The sequence below is a fragment of the Callospermophilus lateralis genome, chromosome 15 (assembly GCF_048772815.1).
Source record: "Callospermophilus lateralis isolate mCalLat2 chromosome 15, mCalLat2.hap1, whole genome shotgun sequence".
Classification (NCBI taxonomy): Eukaryota; Metazoa; Chordata; class Mammalia; order Rodentia; family Sciuridae; genus Callospermophilus; species Callospermophilus lateralis.
In genome coordinates, this window is record NC_135319.1 from 70,333,114 (window position 1) to 70,357,290 (window position 24,177).

General features: G+C 33.4%; 1 protein-coding gene across 1 annotated transcript in view; it reads left to right on the plus strand.

Moving 5' to 3' along the window:
• Slk (STE20 like kinase) overlaps positions 1-24,177 on the plus strand; it is a 56,066-nt gene that overhangs the window by 12,963 nt on the left and 18,926 nt on the right. Inside the window, exons 2-10 of the mRNA XM_076834404.1 lie at positions 11,083-11,247; positions 13,123-13,171; positions 13,668-13,817; positions 16,396-16,468; positions 16,644-16,838; positions 17,864-17,945; positions 19,643-19,771; positions 20,079-21,485; positions 23,941-24,071. Coding sequence (XP_076690519.1) covers positions 11,083-11,247; positions 13,123-13,171; positions 13,668-13,817; positions 16,396-16,468; positions 16,644-16,838; positions 17,864-17,945; positions 19,643-19,771; positions 20,079-21,485; positions 23,941-24,071 — 2,381 coding nt within the window. The remainder of the gene's footprint in view (positions 1-11,082; positions 11,248-13,122; positions 13,172-13,667; positions 13,818-16,395; positions 16,469-16,643; positions 16,839-17,863; positions 17,946-19,642; positions 19,772-20,078; positions 21,486-23,940; positions 24,072-24,177) is intronic.

Genomic DNA, 24,177 nt, shown 5'->3' on the forward strand with positions numbered 1-24,177 from the left:
GCTTTATAGTATTGACATCTATGCTAGGTCTGTGATTAAATTGGTGTTGATTTTTTTTTACAGTGTAAGATAGGGATCCAGTTTTAATTTTTCTATGTAGATAGCCAGTTGTCCCAATGCCATTTTCTGTGAAGGACCATCCTTTCCTTATTGCTTTGCATTGCCTTCATTCTTTATTAGATGTTTGTCTATGGTATAGTTCTGTGACATTTTATTATTTCTTTAGGATAAACTCCTAGAAAGAAATCCAGTTATTATGTATGATTACAATACACCAATAAAAAAATGTAGATTTTTTTTTTTTTTTTCTGGGACTAGGGTTGTGGCTCAGAGGTAGAGTCCTTGCACGCGTGAGGTCCTGGGTTTGATTCTTAGCACCACATAAAAATAAATAAATAAAGACATTGTGTTCAACTACCACTAAAGAAAAAAAAATCTTACAAAAGAACTATTAGGGCAGGAGAAATTATTATTTATCAATTCCTACTGTGAAATTACTCCAGAAAAGTTGGGCAAATTTATTAACTTTTTTTTTTAAAAAGTTAGTTTTTCTATTTATTTGTTGTGACAATACACATATAACTTACCATCTTAAAAACTTTTTTTTTTTTCTTGCAGTGCTGTGGATTAAGCCCAGAATAATTACTATCTGAACTCTTTTTTTTTGTACCGAGGATTGAACTCAGGGGCATTTGACTACTGAGCCACATTCCTGGTCCTGTTTTGTATTTTATTTAGAGGAAGGGTCTCACTGAGTTGCTTAGTGCCTCACTGTTGCTGAGGCTGTCTTTGAACTCATGATCCTCCTGTCTCAGCCTCCCAAGTTTCTGGGATCACAGGTGTGTGCCATTGCGCCTGGCTGTCTGGACTCTTTTTAAATGTATTTTACATTCGTATTAAAAGCAGTGATAATATTATATGATCATCACCACCATCCATCTCCATGGTTCTTTTTATTTTGAAAATCTGAAACTCCCATTGAAAAATAATGTCCTGTTCCTCCCTCCCTCTAATCCGTGGCTACCACCGTTCTACTTTCTATGATTTTGATTACTCGAAATACCACATATGAGTATCATCAAATAGTAATCATCATTTTGTTACTACTTGTTTCACTTAGCATGATATCCTTAAGATTCATCTGGGTTAAAGCTTATGTTAGAATTTTCTTCTTTTTTAAGACTGAGTACTATTCCATTATGTACATGTGCCATATTTTGCTTATCTGTTCACTTGTTTACAATGGGTTGATTCCACATTTTAGCTATCTAACATGGAAACTCTGCTTTGAAACCCTGCTTTCAATTCTTTAGGGCATATATCCAGAAATAGAATTGTTGGATCACATATTTATCTATTTAATTTTTTGAGGAACTACTGTAATGTTTTACATAGTGCTTTGTGCTTTTTTTTTTTTTAGAGAGAGCGAGCGAGCGAGCATTTTTTAATATTTGTTTTTTAGTTTTTGGCACACTATCTTTGTTTGTATGTGGTGCTGAGGATTGAACCCAGGCCACACGCATGCCAGGCGAGAGCGCTACCGCTTGAGCCACATCCCCAGCCCCCATCTCACATTCTTAATAACTGTGCATAACGATTCCATTTTCTTCACATTCTTGCCAACACTTATTATTTTATTTTATTTTTTTGGTGATATTAGTCATTCTTATTATATGTTATAGTTTTGACTTGCATTTTTCTGATGGTTAACATCTTTTCATATGTTTATTGGCCACTCGTGTATCTTCTTTGGAGAAATATTCAAGTCCTTTGCCTGTTTTCAAAAGGGGTTGTCTTTTTGTTGTTGAGTTTGAGGAATTCTCTATATTCTAGATATTCATTCTTATCAGGTATCTGATTTGCAAATATTTTGTCTCATTCTATAGGTTACTTTTTTTACATTGTTATTTTCTTTTGCTGTACAAAATTTTTAATTTTCTTTTGTTGTACAAAAATTAAAAATTTTAATGAAGTCTACTTTGTTTTTTCTTTTGTTGCCTGCGTCACAGCCAATAAGTCATTTCCAAACCCAGAGCTTATGCCTTATGTTTTCCTCAAAGAGTTTTATAGTTTTAGGTCTGAAGTTTAGGCTTATATTTTGTATGTGACATTAGAGTCCATATTAATTCTTTTCCATGTGGATACCAGTTTTCCTGGCATGAGTTGTTGAAAACAGTGTCCTTTCCCCAGTGGATGGTCACACCCTTGTCAAAATCATGACCATATATGCCAGGATTTCTTTTAGGCTCTCTATTCCATTCTGTATGTCTGCCTTTATTGCCAGTACTACATTGTTTTGATTATTTCAACTATATGGTAAGTTTTGAAATTAGGAAGTGTGATTCCTTGAGTTTTGCTCTTAAGATTATTTTCACTGTTTGCTGACACTTGAGATTTCATATGAATTTTAGGATAGCTTTCTGCAAAAATATGTTGGAATTTTAATAGCGTTTGCATGCAGTTTGTAGGTTGCTTTGGTAGTCATTGAAATTTTAGCAAAATTTAGCAACATGTGATATGCTTTTTTATATTTTATTTCTTTTAGCGGTGTTTTGTTTTTATTTCGTTTTTCATCTTTTTGATTAATTCAGAAGTGTTTCATTCTTTTCAATGCTATTATAAATGAAATTGGTTTCCTTATACTTAAAAACCATGATTTTTCTTGAATTAATTTCTAAAAATGGTACATATTTGTCTTATTTTTAAATATTAAAAAAATCTCCTGTCTCTTATGTTCTCAGTTTTTTTCTTTTTCAACTATGTAATCTATATATTTCTTTTTTTAAAATATTTTTTTAAGTTGTTGATGGACCTTTATTAAATTAGTTTATTTATTTATATGTGGTGCTGAGAATTGAACCCAGTACTTCACATGTGCTGGGCAAGGCCTCTACCACTGAGCTACAACCCCAGCTCCACTAATCTATGTATTTCTTAGGTTATCTATTAATTGTGCTTCTTCAGCAAATTCATATTGCTGAGTCAGTAAGTCTGAAATAAGTAGGAAATAAGTGGGAAAACTGTGTGATCTGAGAATTGGTAAAGTATTTTGGAAACTGCAGTTAGCCAAAGTTAAATTATTACTGACATCATTTTGTTATTGATTTATCTTGACTAACCAATGATTTATGTTTTAAATAAATAACCAGAACATCAAAATTAAAAATAGTGTTTGGGAATATAAAGAGACTGTAAAGCATATTTCTTTTGCATAATTCAGGAAATGACATGAAAATACTTTCTAGAAAAAGAATTTATGTAATATTTTGCAAAAATTTGGAAAGATCTTCATTATTTACAAAAATCTGTATTTGCACATTTCCTAACCTCTATACTTAGCAGTGCTTACATTGTATTAGAGCTATGAAAAAATTGTATCTTCTGTATTAGTACATTTTTGCTATTATAGCAGAATACTATAGACCGGATAATTTAAAGAACAGAAGTTAATTTTCTTATAATTCTGGAGGCTGAGAAGTCTAAGATTAAGGGGCTGGCATCTAATGAGGGCCTACTTATATTATCCCTTGCCAGAAGGTGGAAGGACAAGAGAGTAAGAGAAGGGTAAACTCAGCCTTTTATAATGGTGCCAATCCTACTCTTCTTTAAAAAAATATTTTTATTAGTTATAGATGGACACAATGCCTTTATTTTATTTATTTTTTTATGTGGTACTGAGAATCAAACCCAGTGTCTCACACATGCTAGGCAAGTGCTCTACCACTGAGCCACAACCCCAGCCTACTCTTGAGGATGGAACTTTCATGGCTTAATTACCTCCTAAAGGTCCCACTTCTTAATGGCAATTAAATTTAAACATAAGTTTTAGAAGGGACATTCAAATCATAGTATTCTCAGCACTTTTCCGGCTAAAGTTGAGCAAGTTAACACTTTGCCTTGTTGTGTCAATTCTCAAAAGAGGATCATCAGTAGATGGAGATATTCTGGGATTTTGTAGTATAGAGCAAGAACCTCTAGCCTTGGGGCCAGTTGGATGAGGTTTGAATCCCAACTCTGGCATATATTATTGAGATGGCCTCAGGTCAGTCATATGTCATTCCTGAACTTCATTTCTCTTTTGTAAAAGAAAGAACCTACTAGAATGAATCATTTTTAGTATTTAAGGTTATAACTTATGTGAGCTGTGTGTGTATGTGTGTATGCCTCTCCAGATGTACTCATACACATTTTATGTATATATTTTCCCTATGATTTGTGAATGCTTATAGCAAATTTATAGAACATAGCTTTCACCAATAATTAACTATGTCTTAAGTGGTGGTTATGGTTTGGATGTCCCCCAAAAGCTCGCATGTGTGACAATGCAAGAAGATTCAAAGGAGAAATGATTGGCTTGTAAGAATCTAAACCCAATCAGTGATTTAATCCCCTGATAGGGATTAACTGAGTGGTAACTGAAATGGGAGGAGGTGGGAACTGGGGCTTGGCTTTGGGGTATATATTTTGTATCTGGCGATGGAGCCTCTCTCTCTGTTTTCTGATCACCATGTGAGCTGTTTCCCTCTGCTACACTCTTATATCATGATGTTCTGCCTCACCTTGAGCCCTGAGGAATGGAGCTGGCCTTCTATGGACTAAAACCTCTGAAACAGTGAGCCCTCAAATAAATTTTTCGTCCTCTACAGTTGTTCTGGTCAGATCTTTTATTCACAGCAGTGAAATAGCTGACTAAAACAGTGTTTTTTTTTTTTTTTTTTTTTGGTGGGGGGACATAGTCTAGGGATTGAACCTAGGGCTTTGTACTTAATGGGCAAATGCTCCACCATTTAGCCACCAGCCCTGATGAATAATTTTATTCTTATTTAATATTGACACTTGTTCCTACCAAAATCTTACCAAGACTATGAAAAGATCACCAGAATTAATGTATAATTTAAAACAGGTAACAACAGACTTAAAGTATTTGTTTTCTTTATACTGTCATCCCTCTTGTTGCTTAAGTCTTTGGAACTTTGGAAATTTATTATTATCCAAATGCATGGTACTGCTCGTGTCTTAGTTCTCCCATCTGCAATCCTCATAGATTTTAGAAAGATCATGCTAGTTATTAAATGATTTCCTCTCACCTACAAACATAACCCTTCTATTTTCTGCTTTGTGATGCTGCTTCTAAGACTGTGGGTCACATTTCTGCCCTGTCAGCTGCTTACTTTTAAGTTTCACACATAGAGGGCACTAGAGAGAGTCTGCAAAGAGGAGGAGAAAGAGAGACTTCATACTTAAAATAATTTGAAAAATTTTTACCCTATTGTTTGCAGAATGCTGAAAATTTAAATTTAGTGCTCAAAAGGCATTAAAATAAAATCATTTAATTTTATCGATATTTATATACTCATTTATTTTCTCTTTTAGGCCTAATCTCCCTATTTACATTGAAATCTCTTCCCTGTGTGCTCCCATTTCCCCATTTCCTTATTTTTCTTATTATCTTAATTTTTCCAAAGTGCTAATCCCTGTATACTATTTTATTTGTTGTCCTATCAACTGTTCATTTCCTGTAATTATAAGTGCCATAAGATAAGAGCTATTTTGTCAGCAGCTGAAACAGTGCCTGACATAGAAGGCACATAATATTTGTTGAAAGAATGAATTGAGTGGTACATTTACACAATGGAGTATTACTCGGCCATAAAGAAGAATGAAATTATAGTATTTGCTGGTAAATGGATGGAACCGGAGACCATTATGCTAAGTAAAAAAAGCCAATCCCCCCAAATCAAAGGCTGAATGCTCCCTCTGATATGTGGATGATATCAGGGAGGGAGCATGGGAATATGAAAAACATTATGAATTGGACATAACTTTTCTATGTTCATAAATGAATATACAATCAGTAAAACTCCACATCATATACAATCACAAGAAAGGGAAGTTATATTCCATGTATGTATGATAGGTCAAATACATTCCACTTTTACATATAATTAAAAAGAACAAATAAAAACATTTTAAAAAGAATGGATTGATTTTAGCAGATCAACACTTGACCATACTTCAGTATATTTTTATATTACATTTTATTCTTTTATTCTTGCAACAGATGTCACTACAGTGTTTTTTTTTTTTTTTTTTTTTTAACCCAGGGGCACTTAACCACTGAGCCACATCCTAGTCCTTTTTGTATTTTATTTAGAGACAGGGTCTTGATGAGTTGCTTAGGGCCTTGCTAAATTGCTGAGGCTAGCTTTGAATTCACCATCCTGTCCTACTTCAGCCATCCAAGCTGTTGGGATTACAGACATGGTCCACTGCACCCAGCTCACTAAGGTGTGTTGTCTTTTTGTTTTCCTCGGCCCTGAGCAATGCCTTGAATATAGTAGATGATTCTGATCTGAGGTTTGGTTTGTTTAGTTTTTATATTTTGTTATGATTGAATATCCTCATACTTCTCATTTTACCTCTTATTTTGGTGGGTGGGATAAAGGATACCTTTTAGTTTTCAATCTTGAGATCAAATCATCCATATTAACAGAATCAACCCCAGTGATTATTGAAGTGATTGAATTCTTTATTCTTTTTTTAATGTTCCTTTTGTACTTATTCTATATGTTTTTTTGACGTTCCCTTTAGATTGACTAATAGCCTCTTTGGACTGAAATCATATCTATTTTTTTTTTTTTGCTGATCTTTTAATTTCTGCTGAGAATAATAAGAATAAAAATAAAAATTGTTTAGTTTTTTGGTGCTGGGAATTGATCCAGGGGCTTTCTACCACTGAGCTATATCCCCAGCCCTTTTGATTTTATATTTTTGAGACAAGGTCTTCCTAAGTTGCCAAGGCTAGCTTTAAACTTGCAGTCCTCTTGCTTCAGCCTTCTGAGTTGCTAGGATTACAAGCATGTGTCACATGCCTGGGTCCAACTGAGAATTTATTAAAATATGTTTCTCAGGGCTGGGGTTGTGGCTCAGCGGTAGAGTGTGCGCCTAGTATGGGCAACCAACTAAAACAAAAAATAAATATTAAATTAAAATATATTTCCCATTACAAAAATTTATAGGCTTAGAAAATGTAGAATTCTAGAAAGAAAATAAATGAGGATTTAAAAATTACTCATCACCCAGGACATAATCACTATTGAAAAATTTTTACCCACCTTTTTTCAGCGCATAAAACCAGTACAGAAAATTCAGGTAAGATATGCTTTCCTTCAGCTCCTTATTTATTTATGTAAAGTGACCAAGCTGTATTGATCAGTCATGAAAGTAAAAACAGTGATTTTGAATGTTCATGACTAATCTTCAGAAATCTTTTAAAGCAACAGAAATTATATTTTAAATTAATATCTTGAATTTGTTATTCCATTATTTTATTAGTCTTTAGTTATTCCATTAAAATATATGTATATTTTTAGTATCAGGGGTTGAACCCAGGTGTGTTTCACTACTGAACCACATCCCCAGCTGTTTTTATATTTATTTGGAGACAGGGTCTCACTAAGTTGCCTAGGGGCTTGCTGATTTGCTGAGGCTGGCTTATGAACTCGGAATCCTCCTGCCTCAGCCTCCCGAGTTGCTGGGATTGTAGGCATGCGCCACTGTACCTGGCTTATTTCATTAAATCTTTATTTGTGGCCCAGTGGTAGAGCATGTGCTTAGCATATCCAAGGCTCTTGGTTCTGTCCCCAGAACAATATAAAAAAAGCAAAATAAATAAATAAAACACTAAAAAAACCTTTGTCTTATTTTAAACATTTTCATGTCTTTTGATATTACATAGATGACAGTTAAGAATTATTTTTTAGACTGTTTATATTTGATTAGTGTCATACAATAGCAGTGTTTATTTCAGTTTTATTGTTTTAGAGGTCTTTAGAACCAGATTCTTATGAGTAATCAAATTATTTTCAAGCAATAACATAAGAGGCATTGTGCTTTTCCACCTTCCTTCTTTCCTTCTTTCCCTCTCTCCTTCCTTTCCTCCCTTCCTCCTTCCCTCCCTGGGGATTGAACTCTGGACATCTCAAAAGGTTAAATATATTCATAGCTCCTGGAGGCACTGTACTTTCTAATGTAACTTTTATTTATAACTTATATTAAACTAAATGATACCATTGTTGATATAATATACAGGGCAGTAGAATAAAGAATCTGTTACTAGAACTTTAGAGGTTATGTAGTGTCAGTTGCTTTTTCCCCTTCATCCTATTTCATTTGCAAGTAAAAAATACATCTTTTCTGTTTCTTAGGACATCTTAGAGATGCAGAATATATAGCATGCAGAAGCAGGATGATTTGTAGCTCCACTCCCAATATTCTTGGTCTTCTACTAGGGCCTATATTTTATAGTATTCTTCTCTAAGGATATGATAACATATAATACTGAAATGTCTTTTAAAACAACCTGATTCGTATTTTAAAATCTGATTTCTAAAAAAATAATTTCGGCTCTATCACATATTTGAAACTTTCCATTTGGTGAGAAGTTATTCACCCAAAGAAAGAATATAGAAAAGTTAATTAGAGCAAGGAAAAATGACCAAATTGATGGGAATACAGAAAGACTGGAAAGGGTGTAGAGGAGGCAAAAACTTGACCTTTGCCCTTTGGACCTGAGAATTAAATTGGCATAGATTAGCAGAAGAAAAGCATAAAATTTAATAAAAGTTTTATGTGGCAAAGGAAAGGCAAAACCTACATGCTTTTTGTATTAGGTTGAATAAAGAAAGAGACTGTTGTAGAAAAGTTGGTAAATTGTGTGGAGAGACTAAATGAAAATAAGAATTGTTTTATTAAGGTCTATTTGTACAGAATGTTCTGTTATGACTCTCTTTGAAGCATTTTTCTTTTGGTACACAGAGTAGGATTCTTTTTTTTCAATCTTTTTTTCAGGAAGAGAATGGGGAAACTTTGTAAGAATCTTCTTCTTGCATTTGTTTTTTCAAGTGCTTTTACCTCAAAGTAATCCTTATATCAAAGTGGGTGTATTCTCTTTAAGGATAATGATAAAGGTTAAAAAAAGGGGGGGTGCACTTTGGAAGCAGACTTGAATATAAAAACTCTTTGCCTCTTATTAGCTACATGACCTGGGGAAACCTTTTTTACCTGCCCAAGTTTATATAACTCCTCCTTTGAAGTAGGTATAATAAAGTATCATGGTGGTATTGTTAAAATTAATTAGTAGTTATAATTACAGCTAATATTTTGAATCCTTACTATATGTGCCAAACATTGTATTGAATACACACACACACACACACACACACTTTTTTAAAGTTGCCCCAAGCAACATGCTAATAAGTGGCAAAACCATAATTTGAATCCTTAGCACTCTGACCCACTCAGTGGGATGATTTAAAGCACTAACTCTTCTGCATATAAAGCACTTAGCAGTATGCATAGCAAGTTGTAGTTACTATTTATCTTTTAAAAATAGTATGTCAAGTGAATGAGAAGACAAGCCACATGGGGGGGGAAAACTATTTTCAAAGCACATATCAGATAAAGGAATGTTATCCAAAATATGCAAAGACCTCAACAATAAATTGGGGCTGGGGATATTGCTCAGTGGTAAAGTGCTTGCCTGGTATGCATAAGACCCTGGGTTCAAATCCCCAAGCGCCCAATACAAAAAAACCAATAAATTGGCCAGGTGTTGCATGTCTGTGATTCCAGCGCGACTCGGAGGCTACGGCAGGAGTATCGTAAGTTTGAGGCTAGCTGGGCAACTTAGTGAGATCCTGTCTCAAAATAAAATTTTAAAAAGTAAGGGGGATGGGGCTGGGGATGTGGCTCAAGCGGTAGCGAGCTCGCCTGGCATGCATGCGGCCCAGGTTTGATCCTCAGCACCACATACAAACAAAGATGTTGTGTCCGCTGAAAACTAGAAAATAGATGTTGAAAATTCTCTCTCTCTCTCTCTCTCAAAAAAAAAAAAAAAAAAAAAAAAAAAAAGTACGGGAGATGAAGCTCAGTGGTAGAGCAATTGCCTAGCATGTGCCATGTCCTCAGTTCAGTCCCCAGCACTGAAAACCAGAACAGAACAAAAGAAAGAAAGACACCACCAAAAAAACCCACCAAAACCACAACAATTAGAAAATGAGCAGATACCTCACCAAAATTTGGACAGATACCTCACCAAAGATATAAACTTGGCTAATAAAGAAAAGGTGCTCCATATCTCATATCATTAGGGAATTGGAAGTTGAAACAATAGGATACTACTACACACCTATTTGGTGAAAATCCACACTGATAATACTAAATGATGCTGATGATTTGAAGCAACAGTAATTCACATTCGTTGCTGCAAAATGATACATCCACATTGGAAGATAGTTTGGCAGTTTCTTACAAAACTAAATAAACCATAGGATCCAACACTTGCATTCTTTGGTATTTATCCAAATGAGGTAAAAACTTATGTCCACATAGTAATCTACACATGCATTTTTATAGCAACTTTATTCATATTTGCCAAAACTTGGTAACAGTCAGTATATACTTTATCTGATGAATGGATAAATAAACTGGCACAGCTGAACTGGAATATAATTGAGTACTTAAAAAAAAAAAAAAAAAAAAAGAAAGAAAGATTTTTCAAGCCGTGAAAAGACCTGGAGGAACTTTACATATTCCTAAGGGAGAGAAGCTAATATGAAAGGTCTACAGATTGTAAGATCCTAACTATGACATTCTAGAAAAGGCAAAACTAAGGAGGCAATAAAAAGATCAGGGGTTGCCAGAAGTTGGTGAGAAGAGAGAAGGGAATAGCCAGAAGATTTTTAGGGCACACTAAACTTTTGTGTTATATTATAATGGTGGATACATGCCATTTGTTTATTTGTTGAAAGTAATAGATAATGAGCATCCCCAAGAGTGAACTCTAATGTAAACTATGGCTTGAGTGATAATGATGTGTAAATGTCGGTTTATCAGTTGTAGCAAATTTATCACCCTGGTGCAGACTTGGCAGTGGGGAAGGTTTTGTGTGTGAGGGAGGAAGTGGGGGGTGTAAAGGAATTCTGTTTTCTGCTAAGTTTGCTGTGAACCTGAAACTGCTCTAAAATAAATTTTAAAAAGTATACATTTGAAGTGTGACACTTCTGGTACTTTCATTTTTAGGCACAGAATAAAGAGACCAATGTTTTAGCAGCTGCAAAGGTGATTGACACTAAATCTGAAGAAGAACTTGAAGATTATATGGTTGAGATTGATATATTAGCATCTTGTGATCACCCAAACATAGTCAAGCTTCTAGATGCTTTCTATTATGAAAACAATCTTTGGGTAAGTATTTCATACTGATTTATGGAATGGCTTAAATGAGATAATTGTCCTAAAGAGAAAGTGAAAACCTATTTTATTTATTACCTCTTCTATTTTTTTACTTATATTACTTGAATGAGAATTGATCTGTGGATGAGCTAGTCATTAATAACACAATTACCCACAGCTTCAACAGATGTTCAGATTTAAGTTTCCAGTTATACCATTTTCATCCTAATTGTTTGACCTTGGATCCAGGTAGAAAAACTTGATTAAGAACATTGAATTTCCCAAAGTATGAAATTAGATGTCCTTATTGTAGTTTAAGTATTTATTTTAAATTTGTTAAATTTTCTTTGTTTTCCTAGAAGTTGCTTATAAATTTTTTATCCTAAAAATTTTTGTAAATCATGTATAAATTATAAAATGCTTATTGTAAATGTTAAATATCTTAATATATTACCAGGCTCAATTTCAGTGCATTATATAGTGGCTAAGGTTGTAGATATAAATTTTGTTCACTTTTAAGAAAATAGGCACAGAGACAAAAGTAAAATGTTAATATTCATTATGATAACTAGTCAGTTACTTGTTCTGTTCTAGCATAGTTTAATCAAGAGAGATTTTAAAATGGAGTTTTAGCTTTTTTCCTTGAAGAAAGAAGCAAAGTGTTAGGGGAGAAGAGTAAGCAACATAAAGAATTATTGACTGGAAATCTAAATTTTTTTTAAAATATTTTTTTTAGCGGTAGATGGATACACAATATCTTTGTTCATTAATTTATTTTTTATGTGGTGCTAAAGATCGAACCAGTGCCTCACACATGCTAGGCAAGCATTCTACAATTGAGCTGCAGCCCCAGCACCCTCAAATGGCTTTTTACACACACACACACACACACACACACACACACACACTCATTTATTTGGAACTGTAAATTGAACCCAGGAGTGTGTAAACACTGAGCTACATCCTAGCCCTTGCCCCTCTCTCTTTTTTTTTTTAATTTTGAGATAGAGTCTCACTAAGTTACTTAGTGCCTCACTAAGTTGCTAAGGCTGGCTTTGAACTTGTGATCCAGGGGCTGGGGTTATGGCTCAGTAGTAGAGCACTTGCATAGCACATGAACTTGTGATTCTTCTGTCTCAGCCTTGGGAGTCTCTGGGTTTACAGGCATGTGCCACCACTTCTTGCAGAAGGCTTATACTTTTGATTCTAGTCTTATCAGTTTGAAGCTTGTATAAATCACTTAACCTTTGTAAATCTGTTTACTCATCTAGAGAATGAATAATGATATACCTTCTAAATTATTTTTTACAGGATATAATGACATTGAAAATATATAATTGGCAAACACCTGAAAAAATTAAGTATTGTAGAGAGAGAAAAAAGCCAGTGATTTTTGCTGTGTGTGTGTGTATATATATATATATACACACACACATATACATTCTATCTATATATACATATATATATTCTACTTTTTTTGGCTGAAAGAAATCTGTATATTTTTATGATTTAGTCTTAATATATTTAAAAAATGAAGATAATTGATTACATAATTCCACAATAGTTATCTTAAAATGGGAGTAATAAAATCTTTCCGTGATGAAAAAAGTGAACATTTAATAGAATAAAAACTCTGTACCTGGTAATTTTAGAGAATTTTAACAACAACTCACTTCCTTTCATAATGTGATTTCTTTGTGCTTTCTTAAATGTATATTACTTAAGAATTATAACTCTTTTGACAAAGAAAATCTTCATGTTTACCATAATATTGTTTATATAACCCAGATTGTTCAGTGTCTATTTCTTTATCTTTTTTGCTAAATTGAAGAAGAAATTCTGAAACTCAATGTAGTTTTAGACATGTGCTTTTTTATTTGCGTGCAGATCCTCATTGAATTTTGTGCAGGTGGAGCAGTAGATGCTGTGATGCTTGGTAAATACCTTTTTATTCTTTATGTTTACCTCTTAAATTACACTTAAGAGTAAAGGATTTCAACCATTTATATATATGTATGTGTAATATAATTATTGAGTGAAGTTCAGTGAATTAAAAAATCAATTTAGTTGTATTTTTAAAAATTTTTGTTTTAGTGTAGTTGAACACAATACCTTTATTGTATTTTTATGTGGTGCTGAGGATACAACCCAGCACCTTGCACGTGCTAAGCGAGTGCTTTACCACTGAGCCGCAACCCTGGCCCCTAATTGTGTTTTCATATTCTTGGATAATTGTAGTTCTAAAATGAAATGTTGTATAATATATCTGGAAAGTTATTTTGTAGATATTTAGTTCTTGTAAAATAAATTTACTCTATATGATCTTTGACAAGTTCACAGTGATGTGAAAGGGGTATAGCTCACTGCTGTGTTTTCATTGTATAAAAATGCAGATTTTTAAAATTAAAAAAATTTGTTTTTACTTTCTGTAGAACTTGAGAGACCATTAACTGAGTCCCAAATACAAGTAGTTTGCAAGCAGACTTTAGAGGCATTGAACTACTTACATGATAATAAAATCATCCATAGAGATCTAAAAGCTGGCAACATTCTTTTTACCTTAGATGGAGATATTAAATTGGGTAAGTTATTCATTTAAACAAAACATTTGTATTTGTGTTCTGAGATTTACACTGTGTGTATATTTCTTAATATTATTTTATTGCTCAAATAGGTGACATATGAAGAATTACTCCTTACTAGTTTTTTTTTAAATAGTTCCTTAGATAAATATGCATTAGCTTCCAGAGTTCCTATAGGTTTTTAATATAACACTTTAAAAAAAAAGTAAGAAAGATTAGTTTAAAAAATTTTTTTTAAATTTATTTTTTAGTTGCAGATGGACACAAAACCTTTATTTATTTTTATGTGGTGCAGAGGATCGAATCCAGGGCCTTGCATGTGCTAGGCGAGCGCTCTACCTCTGAGCCACAATACCAGCCCTAAAAAAATTTTTTTTTTTAGTTGTAGATGGACACAAAACCTTTATTTTTATTTATTTATTTTTATGTGCTACTGAGGATTAAACCCAGTGCCTCACACATGCTGGGCAAGTTCTCTACCACTGAGTTACAACCCCAGCCCATAAGTATAGTTTTTTTTTATTTTCAAAAGGACAAACTTTTAAAAGATAGTTTTTTTTTTCCCTTCAATTTTTGTGAATAGATTTAATACATGTTAATATTTTACATTTAGAATAAATATAGTATAGTACCACTAACTCAGTTTTATCTTTATTTCCAAAACTTAAATCTAGCAGGCTTCTTTTTTTCATGTTTAGTTTTATACTCTATGTTATTAATATAGTACCCTAGATAAACTAACAAAGTAACATTAGGTTTGAAAAGGATACCTAAAGTAAGTGTAAGTGCTAGTATTTTAATTTTGTTTTTTTACACTGAAGGAATAAGTAATGAACTTTGTAAGAATTAGATGTAGATTTTAGATTGGAGATTATTTCATCCATTATTCAAATGGAAGATAGAACCCATATAAGATATGAAATTGTAAAAAAAAATATATAGTGATGGAGTCTTAATTTGCACATTTTGGAAGGATATTAAAAGGACAAAATACATGCAACTATTATAAATATTTTTTTAACTATTTTATTTTGTCATCACATCTACACATATGCAATATTATTATTATTATTATTTTTTAATGTGACATCTTTTTAAGTCTCCTTTAATTTGCAGAATCCCCTATATCTCTTTCTTTTAAAAAATTATATATATTTCTTAGTTGTAGGTGGACACAATACCTTTATTTAATTTATTTATATGTGGTGCTGAGGATCAAACCCAGGGCCTCACACTTGCTAGTACACTTGTACTGCTGAGCCACAACCCCAGCCCTCTATATCTCTTTCTTAACATGATAGTGTGCATTCTTATGGAGTCAATAATGTCTCTATCCAGGGAACAATAATTAGTATATTTGGGACAAAGAATATTAGATACTATAGTGGTTTGTGATTCCCTCAAAGACCCAGAATACATGAACATACATACAGTGTACGTGTGGTATTAAATTTTTATTTGGGCTGGGAAGATTAGGAAAACTTGTCTTAAAAGGGTCCTTCAGTGAAATAATAATGAAAGCAAGGTGGAAAACATTGCCCAAAGGACCTGGGCTGTTTGACCTATATCATTTCCCTCCAACTGCTTTTTGCTGATTGCATTTTAATGATGATTTCAATAATTTCCTTTTTATATTTCCTTCTATCAGTTTGAAGCTTGTATAAATCACTTAACCTTTGTAAATCTGTTTACTCATCTAGAGGATGAGTAACTGAATCCAAAATCTTGATGAGTCTCAAGTCTGATTCTTTGGTAAAACAAACAGGTGGTTTTGCATTATTTCATCAAGAGACATGCAATGTTTCCCTTTGTTCTTTTCTGATGTTAGCAGTTATTGGTGTTTAGATGCTTCATACCTAGATTTTTTCTTTGATTTGGGTGGCAAAATGAATTGTCAATCATTTTTAATAAGATGATACTTCTCTTTAACTATTTGACTATTTAGAACTATAGTTCATATTAAAAGATAGGAAAATGCTTTATTCTTTTTATTTAGTTAGTTTTCAAAACAATGAATTGGTTCTTTAGTGGTTATCTGAGCTCTGAGATGAAGAGATGGAGTTGACAACTGATAAAGCTACAATGTTGCTATTTTTATAATTTAAATCAGAAAACACAAAGTTTCCAATTTCTTTTCTGATACAGTTTTACAAGGATGTTTGCAAATCATAATGCTGTCATAAAGATTCCTTTGGTAGAATTTCTGTTTTTTTACACCATAGGAAAAAATGTTGATTTAATTGCAGCCTGTAGCACTAGTTGATGTTTGCTTTGAAGTGGATAAACTCTTCTATTTGGAAGTTACTATTTTTTGTTTTCAATTTTGAAGAATTTAACATCTGAAGAAGTGAAGATGGTGGTATTAGTGTGTTGAGGATGTAAACTTTGGCAGTACTTTTGAAAAGTGGTACTATATAGTCAAGATTAGAATGGTAGAGAAATTATTTCTATTTTATTTACCCTTTAATAAGAGTGTCCTTATTCACTCTTGTAATATTCCCCTTCTCTGCCCCATTGAGTACAATTAACTGTGCTTAAAAGCTATCATTAATGCTAATGTATGCTTATTTATTTTAAGCGGATTTTGGAGTATCAGCTAAAAACACAAGGACAATTCAAAGAAGGGATTCTTTTATTGGCACTCCATATTGGTAGGTATTTTTATGAATTTACAGTATTAGTCATGTCAATAGTTATAATTCAATAATAATAACAAATAATAATTATTATATTGTCTGTATGGTTTGAAATAACAGTTCTTTTTTTTTTAAATAACAGTTCTTAAATTAAACATCCTAACAACTTTCAAATTCTCTGTCTTCATAGGATGGCTCCTGAAGTAGTCATGTGTGAGACGTCGAAGGACAGACCCTATGACTATAAAGCTGATGTTTGGTCCCTGGGTATCACTTTAATAGAAATGGCTGAGATAGAGCCACCTCATCATGAGTTAAATCCAATGCGAGTGCTGCTAAAAATAGCAAAATCTGAACCTCCTACATTAGCACAGCCATCACGATGGTAAATTATTCTAAAGAAAGATTTTCAGGAAGCAAAACTTAACATTTTATTTTTTCTAATTTTCCAAGGGCATTTAAGTTTGGTTATGTGGTACAAAAACTACATGAATCAGAAAATTGATTTTGGTTATATTTTCAAGACTTAATGACCATACCAAAAAAAAAATTATATCAGCCAGGCATGGTGGCACATGCCTATAATCTGAGTGTCTCCAAAGGCTGAGGCAGGAAGATCACAAGTTCAAAGCCAGCCCTAGCTACTTAGCAAGACCATGAGCAATTTAGTGAGACCCTGTCTGAAAATACAAAAGGGTTGAGAATGTGGCTTAGCTGTTGAGTGCTCTTGGTTCAATCCTCATACCAAAAAAAAAAAAAAAAAAAAGGAAAAAAATATGTATGTTACTTTCTTACACCACACAGGAGAAAAACCTGAGTGAGTTCTGCATGAAAAGGTATTTTCTGTAGTGTAAGAAAGTAATGTATATATGTGGTTGATATATCCTTTTGAAATTTAGTATAATAGGGTAATCTTTGTGATTTTTTTGGCATACTTGTAAATATATAGCTGTATCTCAGTGATCAACTGTGTACCTTCCTTATATTTATAGAAGAATAGTTTTATAACATCTTATACTCATTAACTGGTTTTCTTTTTTTTAATTTTTATGTGGTTCTGAGGATCAAACCCAGTGCCTCATGCATGCCAGGCAAGCACGCTACTAATTGAGCCATATCCCCAGCCCCAGTTTTCTTTTTTTTTTTTTTTAATTTTTTTTTTAGTTATAGATAGTTCTTTATTTTATTTATTTATTTATATGTGGTGCTGAGAATTGAACCTAGTGCCTCACACATGCCTGGCAAGTGCACTAGCACTGAGCCACAGCCTCAGCCCAACTAGGTTTCTTAATAGTGAATGAATAAGATTTCATACATAATTAAACTTAAGCATAGTTTATTAAGGAATTTTGTTTGATTTAATAACAAGAAAATAAAATAGAATGTCATTGTTAAAATTTTATTTTGAAGGTCTTCAAATTTTAAGGACTTTCTAAAGAAATGCTTGGAAAAGAATGTGGATGCCAGGTGGACTACGTCTCAACTACTGCAGGTAAAATAGGGATAGTGTGGTAATAGCAAATTGTATTGTTTTAACATCTCTTAAAAATAATGCAATTTCAAATTCACTTATTGTGGTTATTTTTTTTCCCACTTGAGTTTCTCTGTGGAAAGATGAACTACATGGTATAGTAGTCAACATTTGCTTTTTACCAACATGTGCTGCCATTACTAAGAGAAATTAAGCCATTTTTTCTTATAAGCCATTTCTCTTGTGGTTTTTTTTTTTTTTTTTTGTGGTTCTGGGGATTGAACCCAGCACATTGTGCATGCAAGACAAGCACTCTACCAATTAAGTTCTAGCTCCAGCCCTTTCTTGTGTTTTTATGATTCACTTTAATTACATTCTTTTCTTTTTGTTAGTTATTTCCATTATATTTCTCTAATTACTAGAAAGCAAGCTCCTTATGGACAGGGACCACGAACTAATTAATTTTTAATTTTTTTTTATTATTGTGTTCAATAATAAAATGATGATGTTAAAGTGATCAGATAATTTAATTTTGGTTAGTGGGATCTGCTTGTAATATTTGAAATAAAAGCTTGTCAAATAATTAATATTATAGATAAATAAACAGAATGACAAATCTGTTAGAATGATTTGTGTAACTCCTACATTGTACTAGTCCTGACCTATTTATTTGAGGGTTGGGAGGAAAGCAAGAAAAAATTGCCTTGCTGTGTGCAACAAGCATATCCCTAGTATACATTTTCTAATATTATTTTACTACTTTGAAAGTTTTAGTCTGTGACAGACACTGTTAAGTGTTGAGTATACAGAGATGAATGTTTTCTTTTAAGAATATTAAAACCATCTCAGAAATAAAATAGATGATTATGGATACTTTAGATAGAACTGTAAAACTTTTTGTAATTTCATTGTTGATGTTTTTTTAAACCCTGGACCTTGTGCATGCTAGGCAAGTGCTCTGTTGTTGTGCTACATCTCCAGTCCTTTTTATTTTGAGACAGGGTCTCGCTAAGTTTTCAGGCTGGCCTTGACCTTGTGATTCTCTTGTCTCAGCCTTCTGAAGCTGGGATTACAGGCATGTGCCACCACACCCAGCTTTATTGAGGATTTAATAGCTATTACTTTTTAAAGAAGTGACTTGTACTGACTTGAAACTAGCTTTACATTTTAATTTAAAACTTTTAATGATAAATTTTTAAATATACAGAAACAATATGTTTCTAGGACCCATATATAACAGATCTTTTCATTTTTGATAAAAATTACTTCAAATCTTTTTTTTTTTTTGGTACCAGGAATTGAACCCAGGGGGACTTAACCATTGAGCCATATCCCCAGCCCCTTTTATTTTTTATTTTGAGACAGTGTCTTGCTACATTGCTGAGGCTGACTTTGAACTTAGGATCCTACTGCCTCAGCCTCCTGAGCTGCTAGGATTATAGGAGAGTGCCTGGCCTACTTCGATTTGTTAAAAAAAAAAAACCCAAAAATCCAGTTGTGGATTTTTTTGACCAAAAGCTCGTTCTCTCTCTCTTTTTTTTTTTTTTTGGTTAACCTCCTCCCCTCCTTACTTTACTAAATGTAATATTCTGCAAAATTGTTTATGTTTTTCCTACTCATATTTTTACCCTGTTAGTATGTGTGCTTTATGTTTGAAACTTCCTTTACAGGCAGGTATTTCAGTTGTTACTGAATATGCTCTTTTTAATGCTCAACAGCATCCCTTTGTTACTGTTGATTCCAATAAACCAATCCGAGAATTGATAGCAGAAGCAAAGGCTGAAGTAACAGAAGAAGTTGAAGATGGCAAAGAGGAAGATGATGATGAGGAAACAGAAAATTCTCTGGTCAGTATTTAGAAAGGAAATTTTATTTAGTTTTTAGAGTTGTGCTTTGAGGTGGGGGATTGTACCTACATCTAAGGAATAAAACTGATGGCTGGGAGTATAAAATCTTTAATTTTAAAAGTGAAGTTAATCACAATTGCTTCTTACTACTTCTTTTTCTCATATTTATTGTTGAAGAACTGTTAATTCCTTAAATTATAACTTCAATAACTTCTATTGAATATAGATATTAAACCATTGTAAACATTGTTTTGATCACCATCTTGAATCCTGTTTTAACATTAAAAATGTATAAAATCTTTTTTAGCCAATACCTGCAAGTAAGCGTGCCTCCTCTGACCTTAGTATTGCCAGTTCAGAAGAAGATAAACTTTCACAAAATGCTTGTATTTTGGAGTCCGTCTCAGAAAAAACAGAACGCAATTCTTCTGGGGATAATTTTAGCAGCAAAGTTCTTAATGAAAAACTCACCACTGATGAAGCTGAAAAGGCTGTGGAGGGTATTAACGAAGATACAAATGATGCTCATTTAGAAGCTGTGTCTGAATACCATGATAGACCAACAGTAATCCAAGACCGTGAGAGAGACAAGAGGCTCAAGTTGGAAAATCTGCCTGACACAGAAGATCAGGCAGCTGTGGGCATTAATTCAGTCAATGAAGGAGAAGAGAATAATGTAACAGTAACTTTAGAAACAAATAACAAACATAATTTGAAACAGGAGGAAGAAAAGGATCAGGATAAACAACAGATACTTGAAAATAAATTTATAAAATCTGAAGAAATGAAAGATTCTACTATTCAAACAGTTGATTTAGTTTCTCAAGAGACTGGAGAAAAAGAGGCAGATATTCAGGTAGTTGACAATGAAGTTGGGCTTACAAAGGAGGACACCCCAGAGAAATTGGAAAAAGATGACAGAACTCAAAATGATATGATCAATGATAATAGCAACGTGGTAGATAGTAGCAAGGTGATAGATAGTAGCAAAGTGACAAATGAGGCAACAAATGTTGCTGAGAAGGCAGTTGAAAACAATATTGAGGTTGTTCAGACTAATGATGGGAAAGAAGTGGTTGAAGTAACCCAGAAAGTAATAGATAAGCCCATAGAAGGTCCTGAGGTTTGTGGTACTAAGGATGTTCCTCCTACTAAAGAAATAGTTGAGACTAAAGATGTAGATGAAAAATCTGTAGAAGTTAAAAGTGAAGAACAACTAGTCAACAGTTCAGAGAACATATTGGAAACCAATGAAGAACCAGAGACAAATGAAGTTGAAGAAGTTAGTGAGTTAAGTGGCACTGAAGAAATAGAGGTCAGAAGTGCAGTGATTGATACTGAACAAAAGGCTGTAGGAAGTGAAACTCAGGATGCTCAGGAAGCCATTGCTCAGATAGAGACAGAGAAGAAAGAAATTCCACGTGAAGTGCCAATTGAAATAGAACCTCAAGTTCCTGCAACTTCACAGCCCAGTGAACCTCAGCCTGTTTCAATACCCAGTATTAATATCAACTCTGAAGATGCAGAAAATAAAGGAGAAACAGGTGCTTTATCAAAAACTGAAACCATACTGCTACCAGAATCTGAGAATCAGAAGGAAAATGATACTGATTCAGGCACCGGTTCCACTGCTGATAATAACAGCATTGACTTGAATTTATCCATCTCTAGCTTCCTAAGTAAAACTAAAGACAGTGGGTCAATATCTTTACAAGTAAGTACATGTGGGTCCTAGGTTGGGTTTTTTTGTTTGTTTGTTTGTTTTTGTTTTTGTCATTTTGGCAATTTTAGAGTTCATTGATGTCTTGAAAATAAAGCAGCATTAAATCAGAGTAATAATACTGACCTTCTGAGTTCTTTCTTGGTCATTAAGGCAATCAAAAAGAACCAAGAAGAGAGATTTTGATTATATTCTTTCAGTCTTTTGGTAGGAGCTACTTATTTTGGTACACCTAATGTAGATAATTACAGTATATTGTCGCTTAGTTTAATTTACAGTTTTTTATTGCACATATCTAGGTGCGATTTGAGGAATGATGACTAATATATGAAAGAACTGAGAAATTGAAAGAATGATCTATTTTTAAGCACATTTAGGAGGTAAACAATCCTCCACTTACCATTGGCTTATACAGGTGGGAAAACAAACAAAACCAAAAACTAAAACCTAGAACATTTGGAGCTTTTAGAGCATAATTCTCAAGTCTTTGGTGTGCCTAGGAATTATGAGGGGAGCTATGTAGAAATTTGGGAAGGGTCCTGATAATCAGTATCTGTAACAAAGGATCCTGTGGGGTTCCAATAGGTTGAGCTATGAATTGCCCTTCGGAAAATACTTCTTAGAGATTTTGGGTTGATAAATAAGAGGAGATTGACAAGCATAAGCAACGTAGGAAAACTGACCATAGGGACAGACCTCCACAGAACGACTGATCGTCCTACTTGTCCACTCCAAAGTGTTACTTGGCCTGGATTTTCTTCTTTTTCTTTTCTCTTCAGTTTGTTTTGTTTTGCCAACTGAAATTCCACCAATCCAAAATTCATTCACTGACCTAGTAGCCTCTTTTAAAAATACAAATTTCAAAGATGTTGTGTCCGCCAAAAACTAAAAAATAAATATTAAAAATTCTGTCTCTCTCTCTCACTCACCTCTCTCTTAAAAAAAAAAATTCTATAAAAAAAAAAAGGAGGGGGCTGGGGATGTGGCTCAAGCGGTAGCGCGCTCGCCTGGCATGCGTGCGGCATGGGTTCGATCCTCAGCACCACATACAAAAACAAAGATGTTGTGTCCGCCAAAAACTAAAAAATAAATATTAAAAATTCTGTCTGTCTCTCTCTCTCTCTCTCACCTCTCTCTTAAAAAAAATTCTATAAAAATACAAATTCTTCTATGAGAATTATGGAGATAGTAATTGTGGATACTTTAGGAGAAACTGAAGAAATGTGAAAGTTGGAGATTAAGGGAGGCAGATTAGTTTTTTGGAGCATGCCAGTGTTCAATTTTAGAGGGAGTCTGGGGAGGCTACTGTAGTCCAGTAGTAGCCTCCCAGGGCTAGGGAGAGGAGCATGAAGATTGTGGGTCCTGGAGGATGAAAGAGTAAGAGAATTTTCAGAAAGGTGATCAAAAGGTGCCAGAGGCAAACCGTAAAATTCTAATGCATTTTGAGTTTAGTGTTTTTACTTTTGCTCTCTCTGCTATAACCTCCTTCTCCATATTGAAACCAAGTATGCTCTTTACACATTTGGGTTTATCAAAATGTGTTTGTAGGAGTTTTAGATTTCTGTTATTTCTGTACACATTTAAAAGATTTTGTGTGCCCGTTGAGCAATTAACAGAATTTTTAAAAAGGTCTTGATAAAGAGTTTTTAGGTAGTAGCTAGTAGGCAGGTCAGGTGCTTTGGGGTATAGTAGAGGCACTGTCTTTCTAGTAATTATAAAATCACACATCCAACCCTGGCCCTAGTGGAGGAGTGCTGTTGGCATTATTGCTGTTGGTTAAATAGATTTTGATTCCCTGTCCTGACAGCGTTTAAAACTTACCAGAGAACCTTTTCAAAAAAATTGCCAGCTGCCCTCAGATTTATAGATTTAGATATTTTAAGGGATAAGTCCCAGGAATTCATTTTGAAGTGTTTTGTCAGTAAAAAGGCAGAGGTATCTGAGAAATCACAAAAATGAAAAGATGAAGAAAAAGTAGTTGATATGTAAGTTATACTAATTATCCATTTATGTAAAACATTCACTTGTTCCTAATTATGTAGTGTCAGAGAAGTTATGTATGTATGTAATCAAAATGCCCAATTTTACTTTTTAAAAAATTTGAATTTTCCATAAAGGAAGTGGAGTTCGGAGGTCAAAGTTTAAGGGTTAGAGGCTAGTCTCCCTGCTTTATATTCTTATTTCACATGTATAATTGTCAGGGCTGTGCATCTGTTTTTATTTTTAACTTTTTTTAAAATATTTATTTTTTAGTTTTAGGTGGACACAATATCTTTATTTTTTTTTTAATATGGTGTTGAGGATCGAACCCAGCATTCCGGGCATGCCAGGCGAGTGTTCCACCGCTTGAGCCACATCCCCAGCCCTGTTTTCATTTTTGAAGAAAAAAATATTTCATTTCTTCAGTATTCCTTATATAAAACCTAACTAAAGTAAAAATCTCACTCAGGAAACAAGAAGACAAAAGAAAACATTGAAGAAAACACGCAAATTTATTGTCGATGGTGTAGAAGTGAGTGTAACAACATCGAAGATAGTTACAGACAGTGACTCCAAAACTGAGGAATTGAGGTTTCTCAGGTGAGTAGACAACATATTCTTTTTCATTTAAAAAATGGGTCTTAAAAATGTTATTTCATAGGTGTAATTTTTTTCTGTCTTCCTCTCTGTTGTTAATTATTACTTT